General features: G+C 43.5%; 2 protein-coding genes across 7 annotated transcripts in view; both read right to left on the reverse strand.

Moving 5' to 3' along the window:
* The window catches only part of plekha5 (pleckstrin homology domain containing, family A member 5), a 429,638-nt gene that overhangs the window by 370,410 nt on the left and 32,172 nt on the right, over positions 1–27,056 (reverse strand). The window lies entirely within an intron of this gene.
* Positions 1–27,056, reverse strand: part of LOC138748689 (phosphatidylinositol 4-phosphate 3-kinase C2 domain-containing subunit beta-like) — a 90,144-nt gene that overhangs the window by 33,741 nt on the left and 29,347 nt on the right. The window contains exons 7-12 of the mRNA XM_069909296.1: positions 26,323–26,459; positions 25,880–26,049; positions 19,340–19,496; positions 14,504–14,613; positions 13,277–13,478; positions 9,790–9,914 (exon numbers count right to left, since the gene is read on the reverse strand). Of these exons, the coding sequence (XP_069765397.1) occupies positions 9,790–9,914; positions 13,277–13,478; positions 14,504–14,613; positions 19,340–19,496; positions 25,880–26,049; positions 26,323–26,459 (901 nt within the window). The remainder of the gene's footprint in view (positions 1–9,789; positions 9,915–13,276; positions 13,479–14,503; positions 14,614–19,339; positions 19,497–25,879; positions 26,050–26,322; positions 26,460–27,056) is intronic.

A 27,056-nucleotide genomic window follows, 5' to 3' on the forward strand; every position in this document is an offset into this window, starting at 1 on the left:
ATGTGGCTTTACATCATGAATAATTAAGATACAGACTGTCTTCATGGAACTCAAATCTACTATAATGCAGGGGCAACCTGCACTCAAGTCCCAGAGCTAGACTTAAATGTCCAACATTGACAGTTGTCAGCTGAAGCTAGCTGGTTGTGACTTCCTAACTGGCATTTCAGCAACAAATGTACCTCACACTGACCATTCTTCCACACATGGATGCATCAAAATTAACATCCTTAGCAAACTAAATCACTACTCAATATCAAGATGATGAGGGGTTGTGGTGAATCAATCGTGGCTTTGATTTTAAAATAGATGTAAATAAGTTGAAATCTGTCTGCTGTGCTGCTGGGTCTCAGCTGGTTACGTTAAACAACAAGCATTTCTTTGGAAGGGGAGGGAAGTGAAATGATTAAAAATGACATAACCTGAGAAGTACACTGGGAGAAATTCAGTTAAGAATTCACTCTCAGGTACTGACATGCCACAGAAATATCACCTTTATCAAACCCGTTCCTGAAGTAATATCATTTGAATTGGTCTCTTCTCGTGATACAAAACCCAACCGAGATCCATTGCAATTTGGACTTTAGCTGACAAGGAGTCAGTTTCCCTTCTATTGCAAAGATGGCACTGCCCTGATTACACAGAGCAGAAGGGCACCCACATTCAGCAAACTGAATTGTGACTGCCTCGGTACTTATTTTAAATGTTAAATTTAGACATTCAGCATGTTAACTGGTCCTTCCAGCCCACGAGCACATATCGCCCAAATAAACCTACAGCCATCATACTTTTTTGAAGGGTGGGACAAAAATGGAGCACCCAGAAGAAATCCAACCAGGGCGAACATACAAACCCGTGAAGACAGTGCCAGATACGAACCCGGGTCACTGGCACGGTGATAGCAGTGCTCTAACTGTTACGTTAACTGTGATAGGACAGAGCTTCTGAATTTCAGAATGATGTTAGGAAACAATTTTCCTTAAAATAATGAATGGAAGTGTGACAGATCATGCAAGGAAGAGCTGGAAGTGTCTTGAATCACTACAACTCCACAAATCCTGGTGATCGTCCAGCTGTTCTTCATGCCAAACACTGAGTTGGTGATGCCAATTTTATCATATCGTTTCATGGATAATCCCCAGACCTTATTAGAAGGTGAGACTGCAGTTAATTCTAAATTTAAAATAATGTTTCTGCCACAATTAGGAGGTATGGTTTTCTGTTTTGGGACAGCTTGGATGGAAACAGACAGTTGTTATTGGGTTAGGCTTGTGTAATGTGGATTGTGGAGGGTTACCTCTGTCTGGAACCTGGTGGGAGTATGGATTGCGAAGAATCACATGACCTCTCTGCCTGGAACCTAGTCAGAATTCACATCATCTGCCAATCAAGATTGGACTCTTCCTACCCTTTGGTTCACACCTGACCATTGGCCCTTTTAATGACTTTGTGATTACCTGGGCTGGACCCTCCAGCCTACCGTACTATAAAGTCCGCCAAGTGTAATGGAAGATTTAAACTGTGTTTTTTACTTCTCAGCAAGGCTGAGAACCTGCTTGTTTTTTTAGAATCAGCAGACATAATCTAATTTACACCATGAGGCCCAGGATGCATATTTAGTAGACACACCTAAATTTCACCATGGGGCCCAGGATGCAGCTGAATCAGAAGACATTATCTAATTTACACTATGGGGCCCAGGGATGCATATGAATCAGTAGACATTATCCAACTTCCACCATGAGGCCCAGAGATGCAGTTTTCTTTTGTTGGTCGCAGACCGTCAGGAGACCTTGAAGATAATTAAATCATTTGTTCAAAGAGATAAGATCTGAAGTAAACAACTTTTGGGTAATATAAGCCATGGTCCCACTGCTGAAGATTGAGACTCTCCAAGAGGTGGCAACATCTCTCAGCAAGAAGAAGAACTTCAAGAGTCCAGCTAACATCCCAGTCGAGGGAGGTAGAGAAGCTGCTACCGTACCAGCACCCCGACAACCTACTACAAGTGTGCAGTCATTGCCTCGCTTCGGCAGTTGGGACCAGTCCAGGTGTTGATAAGTATAATTGTGAAGGGCTTGCATATTGTAGTGTGAATTCAGCTTTAGATTTAGTAATAAAGCTTTGTATAAACTGAACTGCTCTCAGTGTGTGTGTGTCTATTTTCTTTCGGTAGCTCAAACACTGTGACCAATCTAAAATGAACAAAATGAGAGGTATAAGTTTACCCAAGACATCAAGTGCAGTAGTTTTTGCTCTTTGGCCCTGAGGTGAACCCTGCTGTGGACAATGCTGAAGGGGTCATTGGCAAGGTGTGTTACCTACTGTTGTAGATAGCATTTGAGCTGTGTCCATGATAGACAAGGAATGGCGGGTAGCAAATTGTCATCCTTGGTTATGACGAGTCTGTGTAAACAGTTGCTTCTTTTGGTCACATTAAGTCCGATGTGAGACTGGGTTGTACTGTGCTTGTAAGAGTGTAAGCAGTTACAGGTATACCCCACTTTACAAATGTCAAATTACGAAAATTCGCTTTTACAAAGAAATCCATGATGGCTTTTACGAAAGGATTTGAATGGGTTTTTAATATGTTGTCGCTTTTGCAAAAATAGCCTCCAGTAGTAGTGAATGGGTCTTCATTTTGCGTCATTTTGGATTACGAAAAGTTTTATAGGAATGCTCTAGTTTTGTACAGCGGTGTATACCCGTGCTGGTATCGGTAAAGTACAACGCGACTGGTTGCACTGTGCTGTGTGATTGAGATTACTTGCATGTGTTATTCCTGTTGTGATCTCTTTATGTGTTTCCATAAAGATTATTTCTGCATTCAGTCTGTGTCCAGACCCACTAATCTTTGAACCCACCGAATTTTTACTTTCCCACACGACAGATTGAAACCCCAACCTACAAATATGCCCAATTCGATTCTGAGGTCTGAATCAGTAAACTTTGATATTTTGCTGCAAGACTGAGATCAACTCGATGAGCAACTTTTTAAGTTAGTGTTTAGTGATCTGTCGGCTAATTATAGATTATAAAAGGGATTGAATGGCTGAAAACCTGCACTAAAACCTCCCCATTAGGCGATGACTTAATTGCACATGAGCAATTATACTCCCACATACTTATACTAAAACGCAATAAGTTCAAGGTTAATCAATGACTTGTTCACAGCGGCAATCAAAAATAAAGCCAGGGCCAAATAAATGGGCTGTCAGGTCCATCAATTTAGAGATTGCTTGAACTAACCTGTATAATTAATACAGTGAAGTGAGAATTTTGTGTAATAGGTTGAGACATTGGATAATTTTTGATTGTGACTTTTAATTAAGAGGGACAAACAATACTTCACGCTCTACCAGTTAAACAAGTAAATCTGTTGATGCTGGGGATAAGTGCAATGCACAAAAGTGCTGGAGAAACTTAGCAGGCCATGTGGCATCCATCAGAGATAAAAAGGCAACCGATGTTACAGACCTGAGCCTTTCGCCAGGGATGTAATTCGTGACTCTGACAAAGGGTTCAGGCCCTCAATGTTGGTGACCCTTTATTTCCTATGGATGCTGGGTGATCTGCTTAGTTTCTCCAGCACTTGCACTCCCTGCTCTACCGCTCCATTTAAATACAGCGTCTGTGTTGTTAGCATTAATGGAGAAAGTGATTTTAGTTTATCGTTTGTCTCTGTGTTTGACCTTTGAATGGGGGCTGAATCTCAGATCACTGGTGAGACTCACAGTCTTGTCATTCAGTTTCAGCCCAAACATTAGCTGACTGCATTATCTGGGAATAAAGCCAAGTTTAAATAATGGGCGTACCCATCAACGCCCAGTTTATGGAACAAGCTGTCTGATAAGTCAACAGTCCCCAAGAGTACTGTAAACTTCTCTGGCTTAGGTATTGGATTACCAAGGTTGCCATGGTAACAGCATTCAGTAGTTATTTCTATAACATTAAACCCACTATTATCCTGCAGAGAAGCTTTTCAGCTGGTTTCTGAATGTGAACAGCCCCTTCCATTTTAGGGTCTGGGTGAAGTTATCCCTTTGATCTCCCCTGTGTGGGAGTAAAGTTGAGAAGGAAGAGGACGTGCATTTAAAAGAGACACACAGAAGTTATAGGTGTCCAGAGGATGCTGCTGGAGTAGTGGCCAATGCACCTGTAACAGCAGCATTGAAGAGGCTTTTAGATAGTCACCTAAAAATGCATTGAATGGAGGGATACAGTGCATGCAAAAGAAATTTAATTTAATTTTGCATTGTTTTCCATGCAGACACTTGGGCCAAAGGATAATCTTCGGAGGAGTGCAGAAAACAAAGGTGCAAAATGAACAGAGCCAGAGAATGAGAAAAGTTTCTTCAGTGTAGAGTAAGTTTTTTTTTAAATTTAAACAGACAGCCCTGTAACAATTTGGCCCTATGAGTCAGTGTCGCCCAATTTACACCCATTAACCTACACCTCGCTATGCTTTTGAAGGGTGGGAGGAAACCAGAGCCCCTGGAGAAAACCTACGTAGACATGGGGAGAACATATGAGTTCCTTACAGTCAGGGTAGGATTCAAACCCTGCTCTGGTCCCAACTGCCGGCACTGTAAAAAGCGTTGCACTAACTGCTACCCCAACCATGCCGTCCCTAATAGTCCTATTATTTGGACTATTTCCATACATGTAAATGATTTAGAAGGTGGATTCGATGGCTTTGTGGCCAAGTTTGCAGATAGGTGGAGGGGTGGGTAGTATTGAGGAAGCAGGGAGTCTGCAGAGGGACTTGGACAGGTTGGAAGAAGGGGTAAAGAAGTGGCAGGTGGAACGTAGCGCAGGGAAGTGTATGGTCGTGCACTTTGAGGGAAGGAATAAAGAAGTAGATTATATTCTAAATGGGGAGAAAATTCAGAGAGGAGAGGTCCAAAGGGTCTCAGGGGGTCTTAGTGCAGGATTCCATAAAAGTTAACTAGCAGGTTGAGTCAGTAATCAGGAAGGCAAATGCAATGTTAACATTCATTTTGTGAGGACGTGAATATCAAGGCAAAGATCTAATGCAGGGGCTTTACAAGGCATTGGTCATCTATATTTGGAGTATTGTAAGCAGTTGTGGGCCCACATCCAAGGAAAGATATGCTGGCGTTGGAGGGTCCAGAGGTTGTTTTCAAGAATGATCCCAGGGATGAGAGGGTTAACATATGGGGTATGTTTCTAAACTCATTGGAGTTTAGAAGGACATGGGGTGAATCTCAATGAAATATTCTGAAGATTGAAAGGGCTGGACAGAAGATGCTTCCAGCAGTGGAAGAGTCTAGGACCACTGTCACCATAGCAGTGGAGGCCAAGTCATTGGGTCTATTTAAAGCTGAGGTTGATAGGTCCTTGATTAGTAAGGGGGTGAAAGGTTTTGGGGAGAAGGCAGGAGCATGGGCTTGATAGGATAAATACACCAGCCATGATTTGATGGGTGGGGCAGACTCGATGGGTTGAATGGCCTATTCTACTCTTACGTCTTATACTTCCTTATAATGAAGAAGGGGCCATTTTGACTCATTGAATGTCTCATAGAGGAGTGGTGAACACAACTCAAATCATCATGGAGGCCAGCCTCCCCTCCATCGATTCTACCTTCACCTCCTGTTGCCTTGGGAAAGCATATTCAAATATATCTTCTTCTTCCTGCTCCTTCCCATCAGGTAGAGAATACACAGGTTTGAAAACTCTCACCCACAGATTGCAGGACAGTTTCTTTCTGTTATCCGAGAATCTCTATGCTAATAATCTCCAAGGATCTGCCCTGGAACCTCCATGTTGATACAATCGTGAAGAAGGCTCGCCAGCGGCTAGACTTTGTGAGGCATTTGAGGAGATTCAGATTGACACCTAAGACCCTTGAAGACTTCTACAAGTTACTGTGGGGAGTATTCTGGCTGGTCCCATCACTGCCTGGTACAGAGGCGCCAAGTCTCAGGACCAGAAAAATATCCAGAGGGCTGTTAACTCGGCCTGCGACATCACAGGCACCAGACTTCACTCCATCAAGGACATCTACATGAGGCGGTGTCTTACAAAAGCAGCCTCTATCCTCAAAGAGACCCCCACAACCCAGGCCATGTCCTCTTCACTCTGCTACCATCGGGAGCCCAAAGACGAGCTCTCAGCGGCACAGGGAGAGCTTGTTCCCCACTGCCATCAGATTCCTGAATGATCAATGAACCAAAGTCGCTGTCTTACTTTTCATGAACTATTATTTTTATATACATTATAGTGTACTTTATGTAGTAGAGACACATAACCAACGTTTCAGGCTTGAGCGCTTCATCAAGGTATAGAAAAATGTCCGAACAAAATAGAAAGGGGTGGGGGGAAGGACAGGGGGAGGAGCACAGTCCCAAAGGCAGATGGAAATAGGTGGATAAAGGGAGGGAGGGCTCACTAGCAAGGAAGGGGAGAAGGGATAGTTCTGCGAATGGAGAGGTGAGGGGGTGGAGAGCTGGAGGAAGGAAAACAAAGTAAAGGGAGGGAAGGCTGGCAAAAACTGGAGGTCAAGGTTAATGCCATCCAGCGGGAGAGTGCCCAGACAGCCTTAAATGCCGTTTCTATTACTGAACATATAAAATCTAATGGAATGAACCAACCATTGAAAAACACAAATGTTAGAAAACCACATAGTAAAGGTTCCATTATTGTTACATAATACTACTTTTACAATGTTACATACACAAAATTCTTGAACTTCTGTCAACTGTAAGGCAGACAAAGAGTCGCCACTTTGTCCAGCGCCCCTCATGGAAACCTACAGGATCTGGCATTCCTTGGCGGTCTCCCCTCCAAGTACTAACCAGTCCTGTGCCTGCTTAGCTTCTGAGATCAGATAATCTCACGCATATTCAGGCTATTAGGTACTGTATTCAAGTGGCAAAAGTTGATTTCTAAAAGAGAAAATCAAACCTGATCCAGAAAAAAGTTATGGAAAGGAAGGTAGGTGGTGGTAGAAAGGTGGGTGGGGGGGGGGGGGTGGTGGGGGGTGGCGTGAGTGGAGTGGTGGTGGAGGGAGGGGGAGGGGTGGAATGGAAAATAAGTTTCATCACATATTCACTGCAGTTCCATATGGTCTTGGTGAGATTGCACCTGGAATAGTACAATTTAAAAGACATACTTGTCTAAATGGAGCACAGTGAAGATTGATTACTGGAATTGCCAGGCTTACCATACAAGGAGAAATCAAATAGACGTGAATTTTAACAAGTGAGAGTTCATGAAAATTCTTGGAGGGAATGGCAGGCGGAATAATGGATGAGGAGAATAGAACCAATGGTTGAAGTCTCTGAATTAAGGGATAGGCCATTTACGATTGAAATGAGAAAGTTCAGTCATTGAATCCTGGGAATTCTCCACCCTATCAATCTCTCAAAACAGAGATTGATGGTTTTCAGAATACTAAGGGAATTAAGGGATAAGGGAGACAGTGCAGGAAGATTGAGCTGAAGTGGAAATTCAATCCTGATCTTGATAAATGGCAAGCAAGGTTTAAAATGCAAGATGACCGACTCCTCATTGTTTTGTTTCTATCCTTGTTTTTATCAGACAAAGAAACTACCAGTGAAATTTAGAGCTCAGAATGTAGGTTTTAGCATTTACTCATCTTTGACTCTAGTGGCTGACCCTTGCAACCTTGAAAAGTCTACCTTTGGGCAGTTGAGGGGACATCTACTAGAGCTGTACACACAAGTACACAGTGGGATCAGAGGGTTGATGATCCTGAAGCCCTTTCAGGAACTTTTCAATGAAGGTCTCTCCACACCACTTCCAAGTTCATGGCATTTTCTCTGATCTTCAGGGGTCAAATCCCAATCCTATCCCACAGTGTGGTGGCCGCCTGCATCACAGTCAGGTATGGGAACCTGAGCGGAAAGCTTTGCAGAAGGCAATAGACGCAGCTCAGGACATCATACATGTGAATGAAGTAGTAAACAACAGAAAAGAAGGAGAAAAATCATGGGGAGGGGGTGTTGCAATGCCATGAGTTGCTACACTGGGTGACACCAACCCTATTAACGCCACTGGGCTTACCATAAGGTAAATGGCTCTTTTTATGTATCAGAATGCTCAAGTAATTTCTTCAGCGGTGTGAGGTTATAATATTGCCGTAACAATCATCATTGTTTATCCCTAATGATATTGCAAAGAACTCGGGATGAATGTAAAGAGAGCAAAGGCTTTGATAGCCAATTGGATTGATCTTCACTCTTGGCCAAACAGGTTTTTTTCCTTCATCTTTGATATTTTTACAACTAATAAATCAATTTGTTAAAAAAAATGTCGGAAACATCTTATGGAATCCTTCAATCTTCTTGAGTTACTAGTCACAATATCTTGGGGATGAATCTTCACTTCTGGGGGAATTTAAGAACAGTATCAGGACATCATATGCAAAACTCTCCCTGCTGTCGAGGACATCTACAGGGAATGCTGGCGTTGGAGAGCAGCAAAAATCCACACCAAACAGCACATGCTCTGTTCTCCCTGCTATCATCAGGAAAGAGGTCTAGGTGCCACAAGACTCGCCCCACCAGGTTCAGGAACAGCTGCTCCCCCTCCACCATCAGACTCCTCAATGACGAACTCAATCAGGGATTCATTTAAGGACTCTTACTTGTGCACTTCATTGATTTTTTTCTCACTGCATTGCACAGTCAGTTTGCTTACATTTCTTTATTTGTTTATATGTGGACATATCTACTTGAGTAAAGTTTTATTTTTGCACGACCAATGAGTAGTAATTCTGCCTCGCCCTGCAGTAAAAGAATCTCAGGGTTATACGTGATGCCATGCATGTACTCTGACAATAAATCTGATCTTTGAACTTTTAAACTTTGACCACAGATGTGGGCATATTCCTGGTCTTGTCACTTTGCTAATGTTTGTTCTTGGTTTGAAACATTGGAGACAGTGACCAGTTCTTTTTATAAGAAGCAGAGAGAGAGAAATGGAAAGGACCTCTTTCTCTCAGTTGAGAGGTCAGTAACTGGGGGCAGGAAATAATTTAAGCTTCTTTTTCAATCTTTTTATTGGTTTTAACATATGGAAAATACATAGGTACATATGGCAATAATAATAAATTAATATGAAGTTACAAGTATTAAATGACAAAGTACATATGATCCCATGTTATTAAATGGATAAAGGAAAAGAGAAAAAAAAACAACTATATATTCCTAAACTAAGAGTCAAACCCCACCCTATGAGGGTTGCTGGCCAAGTTACTAATAATAATAACTATGGGGTCATATTAACAAAAGAGCAGAGATAATTAATCTACAAATTTTGATAATAATTAAGGGTATAGGTTTAAGTTATTGGAGGAAAGATTAGAAGGGAGTTGAGTAAAAAAATATTTCTCTCTGTAAGAGGTGAGAGTCTGGAACTCAATGCCCGAAAGGATGGAGAAGGCAAAGACAAACGCTGCACGTGAACGTTACCTCAAAGAGCAACTGAAGAGACACAAGCAATAGGATCTAGAGTTGAGAAGTGATATTAACACAAAGTCCAGTTTTGGTCAACATGGGCACAGTAGGCCTTTCTTTGTCCATGATTCCATTCAAAAGCTTGAGGGGCACCCACCACCCCCATGGCAGAAATGATGTGAGGGGCGCTGTCACCGTCAGGATGAGCCTATGGGATGAGGCAGTGGGGCAAGGGTGGGAGTCTGAGTGAAGGGCAGTTCCTGTGTCAGTAGGCCAATCCATTGAACAATATATTTAACAAGGCAGCAGCTGAAGAGGTGTTGAATTATGAATCCTTTCTTACCTTGGCAATTCTAATGCAGAAAAGTAGCAGTGAAGCTGTTTGTTGAGTTCAGCAAACTGGGTGTAACTTCTTTCAAGGAAGGTCACCCCGCTCTGTCCTTCCCGTTCCACTTGTAATTTGTAAAACTGAAATGAGATTGGAGGCATGAATGTCTGGAATTTCAGGAAAATCAAATAGATTAATCCTGAAAGATTTCAAGCCAAATAATTGTGCAGCAGGAGGTTTGCACCACATATTCCAGGACCTCGACACAAGATGCTCATTACTGGGCTTGTAGCATTTGACAAGCAGCACTCTCAAGCTATTTAAAGGTTGATAAAATACCACTTTCCAGGCCTCTGCATCTACCACATCGTTATCAGCAATTCCAGCTTTTGCTGACTGAAGTCTCTTTGCAAAAGAACTGCATTTCCAGAACTTGCAGATATAACAATGGGAAATCATATTTGTAAGGACACTGCACTGGAGCGTACAACAGCTCACCTGCAGCTCATTAATTAGCTAGATCAAATGGGGAGCCAAATCAGAAAGCTTTAAGGTTTGCTATTGGCATCAGTCGAGGGGGTGCGGACCGCACCAGGTGACACCATCAGAGCGGGTGACACCAAAATGACTGTCTATAAAATTGTTGTGCAGTGTTTCAGCAGAAATGTATTATTTTTTTTACAAAAATAACTCTGTAGTTAGTGATATAACAACAATATTTTCTCATAAGCCCAACTTACATGCATCAGGATCGAATCAAAATTTATTGTCATGAACAAGTCACGAGATTCGGTGTTTTATGGCAGCGCCATATTATAACCATCTTACAACATGACTATAAATAATTTTTTTTTTAAATTAGTGGATGAAAAGCGAGGCAGTGTCTTTGGTTCATTGATTATTCAGGAATCTGATGGCAGCGGGGAAGAAGCTGTCCTTCTGCCACTGAGTGCTTGTCTTTCAGCTCCTGTATCTTTTTCCTGATGGTAGCAGAGTGAAGAGGGCCTGATCTGGGTGGTGGGGGTCTCTGAGGATAGAGGCTGCTTTTTTATGACACCACCTCATGTAGATTGTCCTCAATGGAGTGAAGTCTGGTGCCTGTGATGTTGCAAGCCAAGTTAACAACCCTCTGGAAATTTTCCTTGTCCTGAGATTTGGCGCCTCCATACCAGGCAGTGATGCAACTAGCCAGAATGCTCTCCACTCTACCCTGAAGATGGGTTCAAGAGTCTTTGGTGATGTACTGAATTTCCTCAAACACCTCACAAAGCATAGCTGCTGGCGAGCCTTCTTTGTGATTGCATCGACATGGAGGCTCCAGGACAGATCCCCGGAGATGTTGACACCCAGGAATTTGAAGTTCTTGACCCTCTCCACTACTGAGCCCTCAATGAGGTTGGGGTCATTTCTCCTCACTTCCTCCTGAAGTCCACAATCATCTCCTTGATTGAGCACAAGGTTATTAGTGTGGCCCCACCCAACAAGCTGATCTCCCTCCTGTACGCTTCCTCATTGAAATCATGATTCTGCCGACAACTGTGTTATCATTGGGAAATTTATAGATAGCATTGGAAGTGTGCCTGGCCACACAGTCATGGGTGTATTATTAGTAGAGCAGTGGGCTGTGGTGGGGTTCACCTGTGTTGATAATCAGTGAGGAGGAGACATTGTCTCCATTTCATACTGACTGTGGTCTTCCAATGACAAGGTTGAGGATCCAGTTGCAGAATGGGGTACAGAGGCCCAGAGTTTGTAGCTTCTTGACCAGCAGTGAGGGAGTAATGGTGTTGAAGGCTGATCTGTAGTCGATGAAGAGCAGCTGCATGTATGGGGTGACCCAGAGCTGAGTGGAGAGCCAGCGATTTTGCATCTGCTGTATATTTCATCAATATACCTACAGGCTAAAACTCTATACCAATTTACTTTTTGAACCTTCTAATAAGCTGTCATTAGTACCCAATTATAATGATGCTTTGAATCTTGTGGTTTCGTCTGCAAGCACTACCAGCATGCGCTGTTGTTTTTGTTGCTGCTGGTGTTTTTATAATCGCTGCTTTTGTCAAGTTTTCTGGGGTTTTAGCTACAATATTGTGGTAATTAGTATTTGTGAATCTATATTAATAACTTTTTTGTGAATGAAGTAGTAAATAACAGAAAAGAAGGAGAAAAATCATGGGGGGGGTGTTGCAATGCCATGAGTTGCTACACTAGGTGACACCAACCCTATTAACGTCACTGGGCTTACCATAAGGTAAATGTATCAGAATGCTCAAGTCACTACTTCAGCGGTGTGAGGTTATAATATTGCCATATCAATCATTATTGTTTATCCCTAATGACATTGCAAAGAACTCGGGACGAATGTAAAGAGAGCAAAGGCTTTGATAGCCAATTGAAAATCGGCCAATTGAAATTTTGGCCAAACAGGTTTTTTTCCTTCATCTTTGATATTTTTACAACTAATAAATCAATTTGTTTAAAAAAATGTCGGAAACATCTTATGGAATCCTTCAATCTTTCGTCTTGAGTTGCTAGTCACAATATCTTGGGGATGAATCTTCACTTCTGGGGGAATTTAAGGACAGTATCAGGTTTGCAATTCCACACGTTTTGGTTCAAGCTTATAAGGGGCAGTGAACTATACAGACAGACGAGACTCTGGGTTTGATTGGCACTCTTGATCATTTTAGTGCATTTCGCCTTGGGAAACAAGAGCTACGGTACACTTGCTCAAACTCTCCTCTAGGTATCAATTTCCTCTGTGAGAAAACCAGGAGCTGCTTTGGATCAGGTGCAGGCTTTCTGCAGCCTGAACGCCCCCCCCCACCCCACCCCCCGCCATTGAGTGTTGCTCTGCAGCGGAAACCTTGAAAATGGTACCTTTTAAATCCAACAGCAAAAACCTACAGATACTGGAAGTCTGATGCAAAAACAGTTAACTCTAGAAATATTCAACAGGTCAGGCATCATCTCGGGGATAGAAACAGTGTTATCACGAGGCCAATGACCTGATGAAAGGTCATCAACGTGAAATTTTAAATTAAATTCTTAAATTTAGACATACAGCATGGTAACATTTCAGCCCACAAGTCTGTGCCGCCAAATTTACACCCTATTAACCTACACCCCGGTACGTTTCAAACAGTGGGAGGAAACCGGAGCCCCCGGAGAAAACCCACGCAGACATGGGGAGAACGTACAAACTCCTTACAGACAGCAAGGGATTCGACCCCGGTCCGGTCCCAATCATCGGCACTGTAAAACGTCATGCCACCCTCTATTTCTCTCTTCTTCGATGCTGCCTGATCTGCTTGTATTTCCAGCATTTTACAAATCTCTGCAAATCTATCTTATTTATTAAAATACGAGCGACCTCGAGGGTGGCAATTTATATTTTAAAATCTCAAATTGCCAAGTATTCTCAAGGAAGCATCTAAGATTCCAGATTTATTTAAGTCAAGCTTAATTATTGCATGTCAGTTTGACTTGCCACATTACTTACATACTCCTTCTGAGGGGCCATTTTCTTCTCAAAATCACACACCAACACAGACATTATTCGACCATCTGTCTCTAATGTGTATATTTCTGGTGCAAAGGAAAGACTTGGTGGGACGTGTACATTTGCAAATTTCTTCTGTGCCAGATTGTGGGCAAAAAAGTTAATTTTCACTGGTAAACATTTTAGGCTTTCTTTTATTAGGCTGTAGGTGGAAAAAAAAACAATGTTGCTGGTCAGTGTGGAAGAAAGTTCATAGTTATAAATACCAGTACTTGCAATGCCTACAGAAAGAACATTTCCCTCAATGCTGATCCTGGGATTTACTTCCAATCATATGTATTTTCGCTTCAGATGAATTTTATATATTCTGTTCAGCTATGCCAATGGCCAACAAATATTAAACTTTTGGATTGACTTCTATCCTGAGGGGAGGCTTTTAGTTAAACGTGGCCTTGCATCAATCATTGTAAAGGCTGCAGTTAAGCTGGGGATCTCAATTAGCCACAGTGCAGGATAACACCACTTATTAAGCACTCACTGGTAAACGATTCATACACTTGCGATCAATTCAAACTGGATGTTGAACAGGAAGAAGATGCCTGTTCTACTGGAGATGACGGAGTTCTTTATTAATGGCAGGTCTGAGTGTGTGGGGAAGGACACTTCAGGTTCAGAAGGGGTTCCAAATGGCTCATCAGCCTGACTGCAAATACCTGGTTGCCCATGACATTAAAATGTATTGATCATAATTTATGCAGTGATGGAAATGCAACATTTAGCCTTGAGTTGTCAGTTCATTTTCAATGTTTGTTCTAATACAGAGAGCTCTAATTTTTAAACATACTGCTGAACAGTCATTGATTGCATTTGAATCCCAACAAATCAGTCTTGCTGAGTTAGTCTGCTTTATACAAAATGAAGAATATTGCAGGGAAGGATGCCATTTGGCCCATCAGCCCTATGTTTAAGCAGCTTTTCATACATAGTAATAGTAAATAAATTTAAATATCTCCTCAAAATCCCCTTAATTTGTTGGGATCTTTTGAAAAGGTCCCATTCTTTGGACTTAATATTTTGCTCTATTTATTGGCATTAAAGTTACAGCAGTTAATTTCTGCAATTAATTCTTGAACATGTTCCATGAGAGAAATTAATTTCAATAGCAGCATGAGAGTTGAATTTAGATACTGAACGAGCTGGGTATTGGAAAAAAGTCCCACATTCAACCTGGTGAAGTACGAGGTGGCTTGTACATCGGAGTCCATCGGCCGCAAGTTATTGTAAACATACTTCAGATCCTGGACCTCAGACAGCTCAGGAAGTCCAGCTGACAGCATCTAAAACAGACAAGAATGGTAGGTCAGTGAGTTAATGTCCATTAATTTTTCTGCCATAAACATAAATTGACTCTGCCATAATACTAACAGCGAAGAACCACCCATATCTCCCTCTGATGATCCCATCCTGTCCATATCGGACAATGTTGTCTTCAGGAAAGTGCATCCAAGGAAAGCAATCAGCCTGGACAGAGTTCCTGGCCGAGTATTAAAAATCTGTCGACCAACTTACCAACATATTCACAGATATCTTCAATATCTCATTCCAGCAGGGTGTGGTAACCACCACTTTCATACAGGTCTCAATCATACAAGGTGCCCAAGAAGTGTGGTAAACCTGCCTTAATGACTATTAAGGCAGTAGCTCTGACAACAACAGTGATGAAGTGTTTTGAAAAGCTGGATGTTAAAGCATATCAGCTCCTGTCTGAGCGGTGACGTGAATACATTCCAGTTCACCTATCATAGCAACAGGTCTATGGTGGATGCCATCTCACTGGAAAGTTCTGGAACACCTGGACAGTGTAGATGCATTCATCAGGATGCTCTTTATCGACTACATCTTGGCATTTAACACCATCGTCCCCTCAAAACTGATCAGCAAACTCCAAGACCTGGGACTCAACACCCCACTGTGTAATTGGATCATGGATTTCCTCACCTCTAGACCCCAATCAGTGGGGATTAGCAAGAACATCTCCTTCACAATCTCTATCAGTGTCAGAGCACCACAGGGCTACATTTTTAGCCCCCTGTTCCACTCACTTTACACTCACAACAATGTGGCTCAGTACGACAATAACACCATCTACAAATCTGCTGATACCAGTGTATAAAAGAAGGTGATGACTCACTATACAGGAGGGAGATTGAAAACCTGGCTGAATGGTGCACCAACAACAACATTGTACCCAATATCACCAAAGCTAAGGAGCTGATTGTTGACTTCAGGAAAGGAAAGCCAGACGTATACAATCCAGTGATTGTTGGGGGATCAGAGGTGGAGATGGTGAACAAAATTAAGTTCTTGGGAGTCACTATCTCAGAAGATCTTTCCTGGACTCAACACACTACTGGCATCGTGAGGAAAGCACGTCAGCACCTCTACTTTTTCAGGAGTTTGCGGAGGTTTGGTATGACACCAGAAACCCTGGAAAATTTCTTCAGATATACGGTGGAAAGTGTGCTGACCGGCCGCATCAAGGTCTGGTATGGGGACACCAATACCCCTGGGCGTAAAGCCCTCCAATAGGTTGTGGACTCAGCCCAGGACATCACTGGCAAAGCCCTCCCCACTCTTGAGTACATCTACAGGGAATGCTGCCGTTGGAGGTGGCAGCAATTATCAAAGACCCTCACCACCCAGCACACGCTCTGTTCTCGCTGCTGCCATCAGGAAAGAGGTGTTGGTACCACAAGACTCGCACCACCAGGTTCAGGAACAGCTGCTACCCCTCCACCATCAGGCTCCTCAACAACAAACTCAATCAGGGACTCATTTAAGGACACTTGCATTTTATGGATTAAAAAAAATTCCTTCTGCATTGAAGAGTCAGTTTGTTTACATTCATTATCTGTTTACAGTTTTTTTTTTAGTTGTTTGCATGTGTACGCTGCATACAGTTTCTTTTTGCACTACCAATAAGTGGTCATTCTAAGTTGGCTGCAGAAAAAGAATCTTAGGGTGGTATGTGATGTTGTGTATGTTCTCTGACAAGATGTAAATCTGAAATCTAATTACAGAGAGACTACAACTCTTGTCCACACAGTGACCTGTGGGATGCTGGAGTGATGCCACCATCTTCTGTCACAGGCAGTCTGTTTCTTTGGCTCTTGGTTCATTATTCTTGTTATGGCTTTGTGCTGTATGGGCCTGAAACTTCTAAAGAGGGACATCTTGTGACATCTGCCATTATTTATAACTTTTCCTGCAGATTTCAAAGTTAAGCCCTGGTCACTGCTTAATTTGATCTGCTGCTGTTTCAGGTGGATAACGGTGAACGGGAGGGAAAGTAGACACTTGGAGATGTCAAAGCTGCGCGTATCACCAATGAGACGAGAAAGGTTGAGAGCAGAACTGAGAATCAGTGATGATGGATGTGAATTAATGTGGTAGAGAAAGAGGAATAAAGAGCGGGAACATAAGTTTAGCACAAGAGCGAGAAAGGCACACAGGAAAAGAAAATCTTATATGGAAATTCACAAACTGGAGAATTGTGACTCCACAGTTAAGTCATTTTTTTCACAGCAGCTGATTTGATGGGTGCATGATGCGGATATTAACCAGACAGGGTTTCAGAAGCAGGGGCTGAGGATGGTGACTTGGATTCACCGCTGGAAAAGGCAGTAAGCTATGCAGCTCTGGAAGTTACGAGAGCACAGAGGTAGCGGCATCGGAAAAGGTGGTGGGATCTTTGAAGGAACTGCTTCTCTTTCTTGTATTAAATTAAATTTCAAAGTTAGACATACAACAGGGCCCACGAGCACATTACACCCAATCTAACCCACATATGTTTTGGAGGAAAACGGAACACCCAGGGGAAACCCATGCAGACAACGTGCGGGATTCGAACCTCCATCCTGATCGCTGGCGCTGTAACAGTGGCGTGCTAACTGTGCTGCCACACTCATACTTACAGGGCAAGTAACATATAAAATGAATCGACGCCTTAAACAAAGACTAAGGGCAAGATATCTTTCATTTTAATGCTCTCTCCCCAATCTGAACATTTCTCTTTGGTAGCAAGTGGAAAGATGATCACTGGCCATTTTGATTATTTAATGCAGAGAACCCAATCTGGGAGAGATGGAGAGATAGCAGCTATCAACACATCCAACCGGGGATCTCAGGAGAAAGTGAAGGATCCTGGTGTGTCCACACATGGAGCAAGGGCTACCAATTCCCAGTAATGGGCTGCACTCACCAATAAGCCCAGAGTGTAGCCACTTAGCCCCACATCTCAGCACCTCCTACCAGTCTTCACAGGAAGTCTCTCCACTCCAGGCCAGAGATGGAGCTTGGCTGGCTTTGGAGTCAGACTCCCAACAAACAGCAGAACCATGAGTAACACATCTCCAAATATATAAAGCTATAGTGATCCCTTTAAGCGTTGATTCCGTTGGCACTCTGATTCATATCCTGACTGCCAAGCAAGGTAACAATGAAGTCATTATCAACACTGCAGTTTGTTGACACATTTATTCTGCTTAACAGGTTGCATCCAATTAAGAGAGATACGGGGCCTCCTACAGAGGAGATACGGGCCTTTCAACCCATATGGTGACCAAGTTTGTGCCATTTGGTTGCATTGGACCCATATTCCACTAAACATTTTTGATCCATTTTTTTAAAAACCAAAAGTAAACTTTATTAAAAGGAAAACCTGGTCAGAACCTGTTCCCACCCTTACTTTCATATCCATATATTCCTGTCATTGTGCATTGCAACTTTCAATACTATTTACACCATTACCACCACTGTGGCACCTTGTTGCTTCTCTCCCTGCCCCACACCCAACCTCGTTTGTGGGACTTCCCCTCAGTCTCATTCCCTCAATGCCCGGTAATGGAAGGACTCTAGACTGCGGTCTGTATACAAGTAATGCAGCTCCACCCTGCTAAAATCGTAAAGCTCTTCCCCATTCTGAGTAGAGTTCATACATGTCACGTTCAGTCCTACGGGAGAATCAATATTCCATTCTTGTGCTCGTTGTGGCACATCTAGCATGAGTCTGGTTCACAGCACAGACTTGTTTTCTGAACGATTTCCCTTGGAAAGTCTGGTAAGTAAATTTGTTCAAAGTTTCCCTTGAAGGTTGACCTATAAAATGTTACCGACACTCTTATAAGAGCATGAAAGCAGTGGGGGTAAGCTGCTACTGGAAGATTCGGATCAAAATGTTCCACGATTGGGAAAGCATCCATCACTGCTTCCCAAAATAGAGGTGTTCAAGCATAACTCTAGTCAGCTTACAGCTTCTATGAATTCCCTGGTTCCCATGATTAAGGTTCCAGATGATGAAAAAGAATGCTGCAGGTGCTGAAAAGCTAAATCAAAAATTGGAACATGTTGGAAATACTCAGCAGGTCAGGCTGCACCTGCGGGAAGAGAAGCAAATGTCAATGTTTCAGGTAGGAGGCCCTTGGTCAGGACTGGGAAAAAGACAGAAGGATTTGTTTAGTTGCAGGGAAAGTGATCTCTATACTCAGAACATATCCAGCTTATTCCCCATGTTCACCAGGTTTCAAGTTTCAAGTCAGGTTTATGGTCATCTGATTGCTCAAGGACAACCAGACGAAAGTGTTCTTTGGTGGTCCTCGGTGCAAAACACACAGACACACAACCAGACATAACACACATGCAGACAATACACAGGACAATTCATAGCTACAAATAAATAAACATTGTTTCGTACCCGATCCATGACATCCCTCTCCACAATCTTCCCTGCAGCTTTACAAGCTTCCATTGCCTCTTTTCCAAATCTGACAAAAGATCTCTGACCTGAAACATTGACTCTGTTTCTCCTCTCACAGATGTGGCCTCACCCATTTGAGCATTTCCAGCATTTTCTGCCTTCGTGCTGAATACGAAGACCTTCCTATTGCAGCTTGTAAAACTTAAAAGAGGCTTTCAATGTCGTAAAAATGTACTCAAATTCCTGCTCACTCCACAACCTTATTTTCCACAGAAGGAGTTTGGAGGATGTCATAAATTCTCTCTCACCAGCTCCAGCAGATTCATCAGGAGCTGAGTGTGTTGACGGATAATGTTATAAGCCTGACAGCTCAGGTCCACAAACGTCTGGAATCGTACTCCATTTTTGCCACCTTCTGTGATGAAGTGCTCCATTTCGGCAGTAAATATAAAAGGAGCGCGATCCCTAGTCAAAATCAATGGACAAGTCATTAATAAAATGCGAACATCACAATCTGGAGAAATTTTCAACTAAAACATGAAAATGCAGCAAATACTGAACAGATTAGGGAGCACCTGTGAACAAAGAAACAGAGTTAACATTTTGGGTTAAAGACTACACAGTGGAACAGAGAAAATAATAAAAAACAATCTGATTCTAAAGTAGGGGAAGGGTGATCAGGATACGTGGAATATCTCTGATTGTGTGAGGCTAAGAGTGTCATGTTGATAAGATACTGAGCAAACCATTGGTTGACTGATTAATGGAGGAGGTGAGAGAGAGAGAGAGAGAGAAAGAAAGACAAAGAGATTTTATTTTACATAGCCGCTGCGTTCCGGGAAATTATTCCCAAATTTACGGATTTCAGTCTGTCTAAAAAGATCAGAACAGAAGTGAGTGACTCATTCCCATTCTGAAATTTTACCTGCGCACCCCTAGATGTTATTGTGAACTGCCTGCAGTTCCGATTAGACTGCAACAATGGCTAACGAATCGCACGTATTTGCAAGTCCTGCTCTTTACTTAGTGTACTTCCAGTATTCAGTGTAAACTCATGTAAGGAAACGGAGATTTTGAGTTTTGGTCGTTTGTGTGTGAACGGCCACTCTGGAAGGTAGGAAAAAAAATTCAATGGGGAAAAAAAGTAAATTCTATTGGAGATAGAGACATGAAAAGAATAAATTTGGTCAAATCTGCAGAAATTTCCCAGTCCATCAGACGATTTCACTGGAGGGAGAATCAGAATTAAATGTGAACAAGTTGTATTTATATTGTTTATTCAAGCATAAAGTAAGTTTTGTACATTCACATATAATAAAGGAGCTAGTGTCTTTCACACCCTTCAAAGAGTAGAGGGGTCACAGACAATTGCAGATGCTTGAATCTGCAGCATAAAATAAACTGCTGGAGGAACTCGGTAGACCAGACAGCATCTGTGGAGGGATTCATGGACGTTTCCTGACCTGCTGAGTTTGTGGATCAGTTTGTTATTGCATGGCACGATTGACGGCCAGTGCCAGCGATTGGGACCAGGGTTTGAATTTTGCATTTTCTGTGGGTTTTCCTCGGGGGCTCCGGTTTCCTCCCACCATTTGAAATGTAACAGGGGATGTAGGTTAACTGGGTGTAAGTTGGGCGGCATGGGTTTGAGGGCCGAAATGGCCTGTTACTGTGCAGTATGTTTGCGTGTCTAAATTTAAATTTAAAAAGCAGAGTCATTGCAAGAAACCCAGAAGCCAATTTAAAAACTGCCAGGTCTCTGAAAAAGCAAACTAATGAGTTTTGGTTTTGGTCTTTACCAGGAGAATTCTTCTGCTCTTCCTCGTTTCATATGTTGGGAACATTTAGAAACATTTTAATGGCTAATTGGTGCCTCTATTTAATATTTCACCAGCGAGGGAACCCCAGTGCAACATGTTGTTTGACCATTAGACAACCCATGTTACTCAAGTATCAGGCATGGTGCTTGAACACCTCCTCTCTGTAATTGGATTCTGGACTTCCTAACAGAAAGACCACTATCTGTATTGATAGCAGAATTTTGAACCCCATCACACTGATCGCTGGGGCACCCCAGGTGTGTGGTCAGGCCGCTCCTGTTCACACTACTAACCCACAACTGCATCGTCAGATCCAGCTCCAACAGTGTCATCAGGCTTTCAGATGACACGGTAGTCATTGGCCTCAACAGCAGCAGTGATGAGTCGCACTGTAGAGAAGAGGTGGAAAATCTCATGAAATGGTGCACCAGTAACAACCCGAGTCTCAATGTGGACGAGGAGAAGGAGATGGTCGTGGACTTCAGCAGGACCAGGAATGACCTCCCTCTTCTCCACATCATCAACTCTGTAGTAGAGAGTGGAGAGCACCAAGTTCCTTGATGTTCACTTAACTAGAGACCGATAGTGGACATTCAACATCTCCTCACTTGTCAGGAAGGCGCAACGCTGACAGTACTTCCTGAGAAGCCTAAAGTAGGCAAGGCTATCTTCTGTTACATCAACCTTCTATAGGAGCTCTACTGAGAGTGTCCTGGCTGGCTGCATCACAGTGTGGTGCGGTTGTTGCAGAGAAATGGATTGCAGGTCAATCCGCGGGACCATAAGAGTGGCAGAGAGGATCAATGGAGTCTCCCACCCCACTCCAACCCCCCCCCATCAATGTGATCTACCTGGATTGTTGTCAGTAGAGGGCGTGCAAAATCATTGAGGACCTCTTCCACCCTACACACAGCATCTTTCAGCTGCTCCCATCAGGACAAGATACAGGAGTTTCAGAGCCAGCCCCACTAGGCTGAGGAACAGCTCTTCTACGGGCAGTGAGAATGCTGAACGACCAAAGGAACTGCTCACACTAACTGTCCAAGACTCACATTTGTATAAACAATATTTATTTGTTCTCGATAACATCTTTCTTTCTTTGGCTTGGCTTCGCGGACGAAGATTTATGGAGGGGGTAAAAAGTCCACGTCAGCTGCAGGCTCGTTTGTGGCTGACCAGTCCGATGCGGGACAGGCAGACACGATTGCAGCGGTTGCAAGGGAAAATTGGTTGGTTGGGGTTGGGTGTTGGGTTTTTCCTCCTTTGCCTTTTGTCAGTGAGGTGGGCTCTGCGGTCTTCTTCAAAGGAGGCTGCTGCCCGCCAAACTGTGAGGCGCCAAGATGCACGGTTTGAGGCGTTATCAGCCCACTGGCGGTGGTCAATGTGGCAGGCACCAAGAGATTTCTTTAGGCAGTCCTTGTACCTTTTCTTTGGTGCACCTCTGTCACGGTGGCCAGTGGAGAGCTCGCCATATAATACGATCTTGGGAAGGCGATGGTCCTCCATTCTGGAGACGTGACCCATCCAGCGCAGCTGGATCTTCAGCAGCGTGGACTCGATGCTGTCGACCTCTGCCATCTCGAGTACCTCGACGTTAGGGGTGTGAGCGCTCCAATGGATGTTGAGGATGGAGCGGAGACAACGCTGGTGGAAGCGTTCTAGGAGCCGTAGGTGGTGCCGGTAGAGGACCCATGATTCGGAGCCGAACAGGAGTGTGGGTATGACAACGGCTCTGTATACGCTTATCTTTGTGAGGTTTTTCAGTTGGTTGTTTTTCCAGACTCTTTTGTGTAGTCTTCCAAAGGCGCTATTTGCCTTGGCGAGTCTGTTGTCTATCTCATTGTCGATCCTTGCATCTGATGAAATGGTGCAGCCGAGATAGGTAAACTGGTTGACCGTTTTGAGTTTTGTGTGCCCGATGGAGATGTGGGGGGCTGGTAGTCATGGTGGGGAGCTGGCTGATGGAGGACCTCAGTTTTCTTCAGGCTGACTTCCAGGCCAAACATTTTGGCAGTTTCCGCAAAGCAGGACGTCAAGCGCTGAAGAGCTGGCTCTGAATGGGCAACTAAAGCGGCATCATCTGCAAAGAGTAGTTCACGGACAAGTTTCTCTTGTGTCTTGGTGTGAGCTTGCAGGCGCCTCAGATTGAAGAGACTGCCATCCGTGCGGTACCGGATGTAAACAGCGTCTTCATTGTTGGGGTCTTTCATGGCTTGGTTCAGCATCATGCTGAAGAAGATTGAAAAGAGGGTTGGTGCGAGAACACAGCCTTGCTTCACGCCATTGTTAATGGAGAAGGGTTCAGAGAGCTCATTGCTGTATCTGACCCGACCTTGTTGGTTTTCGTGCAGTTGGATAATCATGTTGAGGAACTTTGGGGGACATCCGATGCGCTCTAGTATTTGCCAAAGCCCTTTCCTGCTCACGGTGTCGAAGGCTTTGGTGAGGTCAACAAAGGTGATGTAGAGTCCTTTGTTTTGTTCTCTACACTTTTCTTGGAGCTGTCTGAGGGCAAAGACCATGTCAGTGGTTCCTCTGTTAGCGCGAAAGCCGCACTGTGATTCTGGGAGAATATTCTCAGCGACACTAGGTATTATTCTATTTAGTAGAATCCTAGCGAAGATTTTGCCTGCAATGGAGAGCAACGTGATTCCCCTGTAGTTTGAGCAGTCTGATTTCTCGCCTTTGTTTTTGTACAGGGTGATGATGGTGGCAGTTTACCTTGGTCCCAACAAAGCTTGAAAAACTCATGCAGTTTGGCATGCAGAGTTTTGCCGCCAGCCTTCCAGACTTCTGGGGGGATTCCATCCATACCTGCTGCTTTGCCACTTTTCAGTTGTTCGATTGCCTTATATGTCTCATCCAGGGTGGGAACCTCATCCAGCTCTAGCCTTAGGGGCTGTTGAGGGAGCTGGAGCAGGGCGGAATCTTGGACTGAGCGGTTGGTACTGAAAAGAGATTGGAAGTGTTCTGACCATCGGTTGAGGATGGAGATCTTGTCGCTGAGGAGGACTTTGCCGTCTGAGCTGCGCAGCGGGCTTTGGACTTGGGGTGAGGGGCCGTACACAGCCTTTAGAGCCTCGTAGAAACCCCTGAAGTCGCCAATATCCACGCTGAGCTGTGTTCGTTTGGCGAGGCTAGTCCACCACTCATTTTGGATCTCCCGGAGTTTGCGCTGAAGATGGCTGCATGCGCGACGGAAGGCTTGTTTCTTCTCTGGACAGGACGGCTTTGTAAGGTGAGCCTGGTGGGCAGCTCGCTTCTTTGCCAGCAGCTCCTGGATTTCCTGGCTGTTTTCGTCAAACCAGTCCTTGTTTTTCCTGGAGGAGAAGCCCAGTACCTCTTCAGTGGATTGCAGTATGGTAGTCTTCAACTGATCCCAGAGGGTTTCAGGGGACGGGTCCGTGAGGCGGGTTGCAACGTCGAGCTTTGCTTTGAGGTTTGCCTGGAAGTTTCCTCTCGCTTCGTCTGACTGCAGTTTTCCAACATTGAACCTCTTTCTGGGGGCTTTATTGTTCCTGGGCTTTGGCTTGAAGTGAAGGTTGAGCTTGCAGCGAACCAGCCGGTGGTCAGTGTGGCATTCCGCGCTAGGCATGACCCTGGTGTGGAGCACATCTTGTTTGTCACTTTCTCGCACCAGGATGTAGTCCAGGAGGTGCCAGTGTTTGGATCGGGGATGCATCCAGGTGGTCTTAAGGCTGTCCCTCTGCTGAAAAAGGGTGTTTGTAATGACAAGCCGCTGTTCTGCGCAGAGCTCCAACAGGAGGCGCCCATTGTCGTTGCACTTGCCGACGCCATGCTTGCCCAGGATTCCTGGCCAGGTTTCTGAGTCTTTGCCGACACGAGCGTTGAAGTCGCCCAGGATGACAACCTTGTCGGCTGTAGGGGTACGTTGGATGAGGTTGCGCAGGTCGGTGTAGAACTTGTTCTTTTCTGCTGGTTCCGCCTGGAGGGTTGGAGCATAGACACTGATGAGGGTGATGTGACACTTGTTTTGAAGTGGGAGTCGCATGTTCTGCAAATGTATTGTTTGTCTGGTTGTTTGCGGAGACTGGAGAATGCTGTTTTGTCGGGTTGTACTTGTACAATCAGATGACAATAAACTTGATTGGACTTGAGGCCAGGCTTGTATTGATGGGAGGGCAGAAGGGAGGGAGGTGAATTGATTGAAACATAGAAGATCCTGAAGGATCTTGACCAGATGTTTCCTCTTCGTTGAAGACAGAAGATTTTTTTTTTCCAGAAGCGATTACAGCGCCAGCAACTTGGGTGCAAATCAGGGGCTGTCTGTAAAGCATTTGCATGTTCTACCCGCGTCTGTGTCCGTTTTCTCCAGGTGCTTTGGTTTCTGCCCACCCTTCAAAAATGTATGGGGCTGTAAATTCATTGGGTGTAATTGGGGAAGCACATGCTCATAGGCTGAAAGGGCCTGTTACCGTGTTGTATGTCTCAATTTCAAATGCAAAGGTTACCAGGATTATGGCAGGAATGCAATTTGATCAATTATTGAATGGCGGAGCAGGTTTAAGGTGTGGAAGTCGCCCCCCCCCTCCCTGCTCCTTATTTGGGTGTTGAGCTGAAAAAGTGGTGTCTCTGTGCTACATTAAATGATGACAAGGTATCGGGGGACTCCCTGATTATATTAAAATTCAAAGTTCAGATTTATTGTCAGAGTACATACACTACATCACATACAACCCTGAGATTCTTTTCCTGTGGGCCAGTTAGAACTTCTCCTTGTAGATTATTTATATTTTTCTTGAGTACAGTTTACACAAACAAAAGTGAGAAATGTAAATAAAGAAAGAAATGTAAACAAATTGACTGTGCAAATAGAGAAAAATATTCAATAATGAATAATGTGCCAAATAAGAGTCTTTAAATGAGTCTCTGATTGAGTTTGTTGTTCAGGAGTCTGATGGTGGAGGGGTAGCAATGGCTCCTGAACCTGGTGGTCTTGAGGCCCCGATACCCCAGCACTGAACAGAGCCCAGCTCGCTTGACTGCCGTCTAGTCCATTACACTCACCTCTTCACACTTCCAATCATCTGAGCATGCCCCAGAAACTTCCCAAAGTCGATGTGGAACATGTGGCCTGTGGTTCTCACCATGATGTTGTCATTGTGGCGATCACAGACACCCAGCACAAAAGTTGCAACGCACCAGCCAGCGCAGGATCTGACAAAATTTTCCATAGCCTAGCAATTCAAATGTAAAACGGCAAATACATGAAATGACACAAGTTTCAAACCAAGGAAATATAGCTGAACAATTCCCTGACTAAAGTATAGATTCTCTTCACTGTTTAATACATGATAAATGGGAAGATTGAGGCTCAAAAAAGGGCGAGAAGGACGAGTGGCATTCTAAGTGGATTGAGATTAGCTCTCAACCTACTTATAACATTATGGGAAGATACTGAGCAGAAGGGGAAGGAGGTGGGATAAGATTATGTTTTAATTAAGACTCACTTTGTTGTGTAGCTCCTCAGTAGGGTTGTGTTCTTGAAACCATTTTAAAAGAGTGCTTTCCTTGAATGGCCCAGTCATTCCATGTTTCATGTGGATCTTGGCAAGTGTTGTGGCACCAGGAATTATCTCCACCATTCCTGCAACAAGTCCAAAATGTTGAGTGAAAAAGCCATCTACATTTTTGAACTGTTTTAATGACATTGGCTGCCACATAATTCCACTGCAAAATCGTTGACAATTCCCACCATGACTTACTTTACATTGGTCACATTTAATCATTTATTAAAAGGTAATATAAACAAATTGTGGCTTATTTTCACATATACATTCATATACACACACCCACACAGATATATTGATCGATTGGTAGGTAGGGAGATAGATGCAAATGAACACACAATTATCTATTTCCCTTTCCAATATATTTTATTGAGTTTTATAAGTAAATTGTACATAGGTATTAATAATAAGTATCCAACAAAGTGGATTCACTATTATATATGGCTACAATAACCTATGCTAGATTGAAAAAGACAAAAAAGACATAACATAAAAATTATACTAAAATTGTACTAATAGTCTAACCCCTCCCTTGTGAAGTTATTGGTTGAACACATGTGTTCCAATATTGTAATAGGGAAAAACCAAACCAGAAAATGGGATCTAAATAATCTTCTAAATTATGAAAATAATTAAGGACCCCATACATGTACAAAGTTAAAATTAATTTCAGT

This window comes from Narcine bancroftii, chromosome 13 (assembly GCF_036971445.1).
Source record: "Narcine bancroftii isolate sNarBan1 chromosome 13, sNarBan1.hap1, whole genome shotgun sequence".
Lineage (NCBI taxonomy): Eukaryota > Metazoa > Chordata > Chondrichthyes > Torpediniformes > Narcinidae > Narcine > Narcine bancroftii.